Source organism: Rutilus rutilus, assembly GCF_951802725.1.
Source record: "Rutilus rutilus genome assembly, chromosome: 15".
NCBI lineage: Eukaryota > Metazoa > Chordata > Actinopteri > Cypriniformes > Leuciscidae > Rutilus > Rutilus rutilus.
In genome coordinates this window covers 24,552,845-24,562,717 of record NC_140220.1, presented here as the reverse complement: position 1 = coordinate 24,562,717, position 9,873 = coordinate 24,552,845, and the positions used below count along the sequence as shown (strand labels likewise).

Genomic DNA, 9,873 nt, shown 5'->3' with positions numbered 1-9,873 from the left:
TGCTTCACTAGCAGAAGACACTAACCGTGTTTAAATCCCAGTTGTGCATTTGGGCATGTTGTAACACTGCGTTACAATGTGCCCCTATTAGAACTATGCTATTCTATACTTTTATGAATTCTATTGAGAAAACATGAGAAAAAGGTGAATAAAGACTGAGAGTCAATGTTCAGAAATTATTCATTATTATTATATTTTGAACTATGTTGTATAGGCTAGCTGCGGTTTCCGGTGTGTTTTTTGTCAAACTCAAAGTTTATTTTTAATTATTAAAAAATGCCATTATTTTATATGAAAAAGTTAATAGTTGTATTTTATTGAGAAAATATTTTGGTTTGTCTTGTATATTTTTTGATTAGATCAGATTAAGAAATGGAATTAATTTAGGAAAACATATATACTCTGAACCCTATAGATTTACACAAACTGAGAAAGTCAAAAAGCGTTGTGCCCCGCTCTCCACTTTTGTTCATTCTTAGTTCATGTTAACTAAGATAGTTAACTAATGTTAACTTATGAACCTTATTGTAAAGTGTTACCATCATATATTGAATTATGAATTCACCAGTTACAACTGGCACCAGAAATAAAACGCACACTTTCTTACTTAACATAGTTTAACATAGCATGTTCTCATTTGTAGCTGGTAAAAAAAGGATTAAATAAGTTAATTGTCTTTTTGATGTCCGTGATAATTTATTTGCATTAGGCTACTTTTGCGGCGTAAAATGGTTCTTTCTATAACCGCGACGCGCGACTTTCCAAATGCCCGTAAATTACAACAATGACGGGTCTGCAAGCGCGCGCAAGATGTAGCCTATTTTACCCATCTCTTGTGTGGAAGGATTTCATTAAGGATGCGCGCGGTCCCTTAAGACCGAGACCGGTGACTACATAATTCATACCGGTGGGAGTGACTTGCGCTGTTCCTGCCTGTATAAAACCTGAAGTTCCACTTAAACTCACTTACAGATGGAGAGACCCAGCCGCTTACTTCCCAGTCAAGTCAAACCGACGTGACACCAGCATAACCCAAAGCGTCGCTACTTTTCTAAAGCATATGCTGAGAGCTCAAGCTTTAGTATAATATTATATCCAGGTGAGGTGATCTGACGCACCGTTTCCCCCCTCCCTTCCCTCCCCCCACGTATCGCATCTACCCCCGTGCGCGCGTTCAGCCCTTCGGCTCCATGACGGGACTGTGTGCGCTCTGCCTGACCGCGCTGCTCGCAGCATTCGCCCGGCTGGCTGAAAGCGTCAGCCCTGTGGTCCGATGCGAGCCGTGCGACGACGGGGCGATGGTGCTGTGCAAACCGTTGCCTCAGGACTGCGCCGAGCCGGTAAAGGAGCCGGGCTGCGGGTGCTGCATGACTTGCCCGCTGACTGAGGGCCAGGCGTGCGGAGTGTACACGGGGCGCTGCGGTACCGGGCTGAGCTGTCAACACCGCCCCGGGGAGAGCAAACCTCTGCAAGCTCTGCTGGAGGGACGGGGCGTGTGTGCGAAGGCACTGGACAAAAAGCAAAGCGGCAATCCAACGCATGGACACGGTAAGCGCACTGTTTGTCTGTGAATAATGTACAGCAGCACTCACTCTCCGCGCGACACACCGTCCGCTATGTGTAGTGTGTAGGCTATATGCGCAGTTCTATTAATTGAACGATTTTAATTTCTGTCAGTGTAATTTGCCAAAATAAAGACTTTTTGAACAAAACTTTTTTATATAGCCTATTATGATTTCATGTACGTTTAATAAAATGATAATTAATGACAGGAGTCACGTGTAGCGTCCGATAAGTGCTCGAGCAGACTACTGTTGCTATGGTTACCTCTTCAGGCGAAGACGATTTCTTTGCAAACGTCTATTTAAGCGCATTCTCACTTGTAATCTAACTTTTTGGTTACGTGTTGTTTGTAAATATTTATACATGCAAGTAAGTAACACATATTTGAATACACATGTATTTATAAAGAATACTTTGGTGGAGTTCAACAGCACCAAACCAGCTTAAACCAGCCTAAAAAAAGGGTTGTTGGTCTTAGCTATAGTCTCCGAGCTTGGTCATGCTGATATTTAGATAAATCCAGCCTTAGCCAGAATGGGAGACCAGGTAAGACTAGCAAACTATCTTAGGATCGTTTTTTTTTTTCCTGAAGTGAAACTTTAAAGGGCTGCTTCACCCAAAAATGTAAATTTTGTCATCACTTACTCACCCTTAAATTGTTCCAAACCGGTATGAGTTTCTTTCTTCTGTTGAACACAAAAGAAGATGTTTTAAAGAATGTTGGTAACCAGATAGTTGACGGTAGCCATTGACTTGCCATTCCTACTATGGAAGTCAATGGCTACCGTTTGATTACCGACATTCTTCAAAATATCTGCTTTTGTGTTTAACAGAAGAGAACCATCCAGAACCACCAGAATTAGTGGTGTTAGACACCCAAATCCCCTATATTTCACAGCCTGTGCAGGTGTGGTGTCTTATACATCCCAACAAGCATTGTCCACACACTGTTGGGGCCAATGGCTTCTGTGCTCAGTTATGTATCAGTGTGGGTTTACTCTGCTGTGCGTAACATGGTTAATACGTTCAGCGATTGGGAATGCTGCTGCGCTCATGGCTGGCCTTTCACTCACTGTAGGGGGCGGGGAGCTTTCTCCTGTGACAGCCCATAAGATGTAGCACAGCTTCACTGCACTCATCATGCCTCTATATGCCTACTCTTTAGACATTAGCACCTCTTCCCTGGTTTATAGCTGTTCTAAAAATCTGATGCACCTACAGTAAGGTTTAATGGTTGTGGGTTACTCCAGACAAACAAGATAAGCTATAGCCTACCCTTGTTGACAATCCCGATATGTATTTTCTGCAATGTTTTCAACACATTACGTTGGTAATGCATCCCAACGGGTTATTTTCTGCCTGACGAGATATTGTAATTTTAAACATGACAGTTTTAACTACTGGTAGGTCATCCTGAGCAGGTTAACAGGCAGTCGTCGTGAAGTCCAGCCACCGTGAGGCGGCCCCACACTACCGCCGTTGTTCTCGAGGTTCAGCGCTACAGCAGCTTCTCTATGCCGTTTTATGTGTGTGGTGTGTATGTGTGTGTGAGAGAGAGAAAGCCAGAGATGGAGAGAGAAACAGCTCTGTGTATCTTTGTGTGTGCACTAAAATTTGGCTTCACCAACCCAATCGTTAAGAATGCCACATTCGTTTATTTATAGTCCCTGCAGAAGAGCGGAGATCACCGTTTTGTGAATGATGCTCTCAAGCTGTTTACTGGCTCTGGGACTCCTGAGCTCTCCATTGAGAGCTTCGAGACACAAGTGAAATGGAGAAGGATTGGCATATCTGACAAAGCGTTCTGGGAGTTTTCTAGCAAACTCTTTTCTTGGTGAGCGAGATGAGTACCTAGCACCACCTGTGTCGAAGCTTTTACCGTGCAGTTCATTCAAGTGAATTCCTTGAGAGAAGGAAGGCTGCGGATCCGCACAACCAAAATAAGTGGCGTTCTTGGTCATAACTGACGTCAAGCTACCCAAATGAATTTGTTTTTACCCTCACTAGTTATTTGTCAGAGCCGCAGTGGTGTGTTGAAGCAATCAACCATGACATTGTCACACACACAAAGGCTATTGTTAGGACCCAGAGTCACTTTTAAAAAGCATTTTGGGGGCGCCAACTGTTTTACAGTAGTGCCTTACCTCATGTTTTCTCCCTCCGCTGCCCTTTCATTTGAGCCCATGCTGCTTTTCAGTGCTCCTTTCCCATCATACCACACTTTATGGTAATTACACACTTTGGCCAACCAGAGAGCAGGGCTCCATTGCCATGGTGTGCGTGACTCCACCCCATGGCTCTGCCACACATGAATTATGATATTTTTGCAGGCCTTGATTGGTCTGGTAGCAATGTGGCCCAGCGTGATTCTGGGTGGGAACAGTGGAATGACAAGACAGATTATGAGGTTATGAGTTATGACGTTGTTTGTGCATGTGCACATGCGGATTTCTCAGAATAGGCAGTTTTGGTCTCGCCAGCGAAATTTACCTGCCGTGTGCCCACTTATACTTTTAAGAAAAAAACTCTACGTCTTTTTTACCCTCTCATTCACGCTCTGCCCATTTCAACCAGAATGATAAATAGTTTGCTCATTTGGGATTGTACAAATACATGAGGTTGAGTGAAAACGGGCCACTAGGTGCTGGGAAAAGTCATAAAAACTTCTAAAAGTTTACATTGGGGTTAAATATTGATGTTTTCCAAGTTCCTGAATTAGATGGCCCTCCATTCTCTTCATCTGTCCTTGATTTGTTTATGTGAGACGGACGGTGGGTCATGCAAGGGAAGCAGGCTGCAACTTGTTGCACATGTTGTTAGCTGTCATTACGTGTGGTCATTCTTATACCTTGTTCGAGTTATGTTGCATAAGCTGCTGTTAATGTTGCTGTTGTTGATGTTGTTGTTGTTGTTGTTGTTGTTGTTGTTATGTCATCGTCAGCGAAGGCATAGCTTAATTCTGGTTTCGAGTGCAGCTTCCATGGCTACAGATGAGTGTTTGGTGTGCCACAAGTGCGCACTTACTCGCATACACACACACACAGAAAATCTGTTTTCACTTAACTCTTCCTCTCTGCTGAACTCTGTCAACTATCTCTACAGTCCTTCACAATATTCAAATCTTTCTGTGTGACTTGTTCGTCTGACACCTTCATCTATCTCTCGATGCCAGTCCTATCCCACCACCCTCTCTCCCAGTTTTTCTCTCGCACTTTCCATATTTAATGGCCCGTTTTGTCTTTCTTTCTAAATATCTCTTTCCCTTCTGCTCCAGCTGTTTATTAGTCTCTCGTTCCTGCGAGAGCTCTGCTTTGTTTTGTACGGCCAGAGACTGAATATTTATTCAACAGACAAGAGCTGTAAAACCCCAAGAGGACAGCATGTTTAAACAATGCCATAATTCATCTTCACCCAGCACTCTCGCCAGGCATCTGACAAATGCACTCCTCGCTGGACCCTTTACTGGGCAAACACTTTTGCTTGCATTTGAGAAATGACCATGAAGGTAGTGAAAACAGAGATTAGAGTGCAATTTGGGACATCGTGTCTCAAGTGCTCACATTTTGTCCACTATAAATGGCTGCGTAAAGGCTCAAATAAAGAGTGATGAAGTTGTCCTGCAAAATCAGTGTCCGGCGGCTAGCTCTCTACATTTAGCTTATTGGCAGACATTTTCTTATCAAAGTGACATATAAGTGCAAATATTTTGTCTGGGAGAATTCAAGGTCATGCTTTAAAAGGCACAATAAAAGTAGTCTATACAACTTGAGTGCATAAAAAGGCTTACAAAAGTTTTCTGGGAGGAACAGAACCACATTTAATTTGCTATTTGCTATGAAAAAGCTTTCAAATCCTGTTCATGTTTCCGCACGTTCCAACTTTGCACCTTCATGATACTAAACATGTAAGGACCAGAGGAAATTGTCCATTATCTGCTTCTTCTTTTGGTGTCAAGTGCCTTATGCTTTTGACTGTACACAAGCAAAGAAGTTCTTCTATGCTGTCTAAACATACTGAAACATCACACAAGTGTGATTACATTTTTAGAGTTTGACATTAACTGGTCACCATTCACTTTGATTATATGGAAAAGAGCAGCCTGAACATTTTCCATGGAAAAAATACACACTTGTTTAAATGATGAGTATATGATGACAGAGCTTGAGTGAACTTTTTTTTGTAATGGATCTTGTAGTAAATAATAATTAAGTGAAATTGGGATGTTGATACAAATGCACTAATAATACATCTCTAATGTTATTTAGTAGGCTAAGTATAGGGTTCACATATTGAGGAATCGTGTGGGATTAGAGAAAAGGACATTTAAACCACAATGAAACCACGTTTGCATTGAATGGATTTTGTGAGCACCCACAGTAAAGCTTCAGCTGGGCACAGAGAGGAAAGCATGTGATGTTTGTTGGTTAGACCATCCTACCAGACCATGTTAGTGAAGGCAGGCAAACGTTCCGTCCTGTAGCCGTATTTGGTTTCTGGGTTTCGGGTCAGGTGGTCTGTCCTCCGCCTATAACGATTGTAAGTTAGGGCACTATAAATACTCTCACTCCTTCACTTCCCCATCCCCCCTTTCTATATCTCTTTCTCTTCTGGTGCTTTTTTCTCTGTGTCTCTCTGTTCTCTGTGTATATGAGCTTTTATACTTGTAGTGGTGAGGCGTCATCTTATATCTCATGTTTGCTTTCTGAAGGGAAGAATCTTAGAATAGATCTGTTCAGTCTGTAGTCCTAAAACCTGGAAGAGAATTGGCATTTTCTAGCCATGGGTTTCCTCTGGAATTTCCAGTGGATTTTTTAGAATAGCGGTTTTTCGATTTATGAGTGAAATAAGGTATGTGGTAAACGTCACTTGAAGAAACTTTCACATTTTATTCTTCAACATAAATTATACATCCATAGTTAAAATAAAATTTAGATGAGTGCAAACACAAATCTTCTCACAGCGCGGGCGTGTTCTCTTTCGCGTCTTCTTGCGCTTGAATGTTTAAACACAGATAGCAACCTGTTCAGCTCTCACCTGCGCTTGCGCACTATTAACACCCGGGTGATGACGGCGTAAATGACTATTCATATTAGAGCATACAGCATTCGCATTGAACAATGTTTAGGGGAAGCCAGAATGCGTATACATAGACAGAAAAATAGATTAGGCTAACTCTGTCTGACTGATTTACACGTTGTTATTTTCAACAAACCATATTATAAATGCATAATGCGTTGTCAGTTGAAAGATGAACGGTCAAAGTGCGTACCAAACCGTGGGTGGAGAACAGTGCGGTTTGAATTTTTACAGAGAACCGTTGCACCCCTAATATGTTGCAAGTTACATTTTAAATAAACACAACAGCTTCACAATTCTGGTTTTAGGTATGAAGTATCTTCAAGTAGTGTTAGCCACATTACTCATAAATCGAACCTTACAAATAAATCGAAAACCGCTATGCTAAAAACCTATAGGAATCTATAGGAAATTCCGAATTAGCCATCTGGTCTGGCTTACAAATTGACTTCTTTTTTGAATGACTCTATATTCTAATTGATGTTTTGGATCATGCTATTGCAAAGGTGTCAAATCCTGTTCTGGAGGGCCACTATCCTGCAGAGTTTAGATCCAATTCTCATGAAACACATCTGAATCAGCTAGTCAAGATCTTCAGGATTAGAAACTTCCAGCTAAGTGTGTAAACTCTGCAGGATGTTGGCCCTCCAGGAGTGGGATTGGACCCCCCTGTGCTATTCAATTTCATGTGAAAAGATGCTGTTGTATGAATGCTTCTTTTGAAAATTGTCAGGTCTTACATGCATTTTAATACACTTCTGTTTTGATTCAGATAACCCTAAAGAGGAAGCAGAGGAACATATCTCCAACAGTACCAGGGCAACAGGCATCGGGGGGGCTGAGACGATCCAGCAAACAACAGTTGTTTCCAGGGACACGCAGGGAGGTCTGAGGACACTGTTAGAGCCCAAAGATCCTGTGCTTCCCCCCAATAAACTGGCGATTATCCAAAAAGATCAAATCAAGAAAACCCAGGGCTATAAAGTGGATCAAGTTTCCAGTGAGGTCCACACAGATATTCACAACTTCAGTCTGGAGTCGAAGAGAGAAACTGAATATGTAAGCACTAGATATAATTTCACCAGCATGCATTTCTAAGACAAAGCTTGGAGTAGAGTATACTATTCACATATTTCTTGTTTGTATCTCCAGACTCCTGACGTTTGTAAGTAGGATATTTCCTGTAATTCTGTGTTCTTTGTGTGTGCTTGTAAAGGGTCCGTGTCGTCGGGAGATGGAGAGTGTTATGAAGATTTTTAAGATCATAGATGTGCTGAACGCAAGAGGCTTCCGCATTCCAAACTGTGACCAAAAGGGTTTCTACAAGAAAAAACAGGTAATTACCTTTTACCCAAGTGCTTTGACTTCTCTTTTGCAGATGCTTTTTATTTAAAGTCACTTACATTGCACCAATTACAGGGCCTATCCCATATGTAGCTAAGTACCTTGCTCAAAGGGGAAGTTGGGGATTCTATTTTTAGGACATCCTTACCTGGGATCAGACATGCAACCATTGTGTAATCAGCCCAGATTCTCAAACTATTATTCTACCACCATCCATGTACAACACGATAAGTAACTGTCATGGCAACTGTCACAACAGTATTGGAAAAGTCTGAGAACTTGGGTGGGGGCCTATTTATATGTGCATGTTGGTTCTTGAAAGTGTGTGTTGTTTCTTTAATTGACGGGGTGCATCAGTGAGTCTGAACAAGAGAAGGTAGTTGGTGTGGGCAAATGCGATTCTCGGAAATTTGTGAGTCACCCGCAACTCCTCTATTAAGAGCATGAGTCAAAGGGCCTTGTCTAAATGGCCCTAATGAGTTTGGGTAAAATTGGGGCAAACAGATTATTTGTTGGTTTTTCTAAATGGAAAACCTCTCTGACGGATACCACAGTGACCATGGAGGTCTAGTGACAACACTGTGACCACTGTTCAAGGTATAGATAAAGAAGGAAAGGCTTTGAAAAGAGGACGAGATTTAGAATCTAAGGAGCTGCTTCATGCTTGAAACTGTAGGTTATGGAGTCTACCTCTGTAGGAGTGCACTGATTTGCACACATACACCTGCACATATGCTTAGTGGCAGGGGGTTCAATTGATCATGTGATGATCATGTGATCATGTTTTTTGGGATGGGAAAAACGGCTGTGCTGTAGGGCTGGAATCTTAGAAAGGAGAGAAAGTGATAACAGGTTGGATATCTCAAAAAACATGTTCAGCAAACCCTCCAGGTGAGAGACAAGGGTCTTGGAGATGATTTGCAAGAGTACCTAATGGCTCGTTTCCACCGAGCGGTAAAGTACAGTACGATTTGGGACCATAAACCCTGATCATAAACCCTGAGTCTAGCTCCACCCTTTAGGTACTGTGCAAGGTACCCCAATGGAAGGATCCCAAAAAAGTGGTACAGTACGGTTCAGTATTTTGGCACGATTCACAACTTCTGACAATTGAAAATAATTGCTTACCGTACTGTACTGTACCATACCACTCTGTGAAAACGAGCCATAAGAGAGATTCATAGTGGCACCTGTAACAAATCAGGCTTGAAACATTTCCCAGTCTGGTTTAGCCCCTATACGTGACTATTAAAATTGTTGTTCAAGTAATCGATGTCAATCAGTTGGTTCTACAGCACCAGCAGGAGACATAACAAACTAGCAAAAGACAAACCGTATACTTGACCACAAACAACATCATAAATCTAAACCATGCCACATCCTCTCCTGTATCTGGCATGCATAAATATAGGCTAGTTTTTTTGGGTAGATCAAACCCCTTCGCTTGGATCTCTGGTAATAATAGAGGAACATCTGCATGACAGGTTGCGTCCACACATGAGTCTGTGCCTGATGAAGATCAAGCTGATCAGATTGCCCTCCTATTGACTCCATCTGAAACTGCTTTGCTTCCATCATGGTGGTTTGAGCCGAAGTCTGAGTCTCGGTCAACCCTGAGATCGCAGTCATTCATTTTTATTTCGGCATCAAAAACAAACATGCACATACCCCTGTGCATACATACTCACACAAGTGAACTGTAGATGTCCTGGGTGCCTAGGGGTCCCTACACTCCCCAGAATAAGATCTGTAATGGGAGCGTTTGTGTATGTATGTGGGGGTATGTGTGTCTGAAGGCCGTTCTCGTGGAGGGCAGAGTCCAATCCGTGCTAATTTTAGCCTTGATTATATGAATTGGCTCAGTGTGTTAGCGGAGGCCAGGCATGCCAG

At 42.2% G+C, this 9,873-nt stretch overlaps 1 protein-coding gene across 1 annotated transcript in view; it reads left to right on the top strand.

Moving 5' to 3' along the window:
• The first annotated feature begins 964 nt into the window (after window positions 1-964).
• Window positions 965-9,873, top strand: part of igfbp3 (insulin-like growth factor binding protein 3) — a 15,373-nt gene continuing 6,464 nt past the window's right edge. Inside the window, exons 1-3 of the mRNA XM_084432535.1 lie at window positions 965-1,548; window positions 7,412-7,698; window positions 7,856-7,975. Of these exons, the coding sequence (XP_084288661.1) occupies window positions 1,191-1,548; window positions 7,412-7,698; window positions 7,856-7,975 (765 nt within the window). The 5' untranslated portion in view covers window positions 965-1,190. The remainder of the gene's footprint in view (window positions 1,549-7,411; window positions 7,699-7,855; window positions 7,976-9,873) is intronic.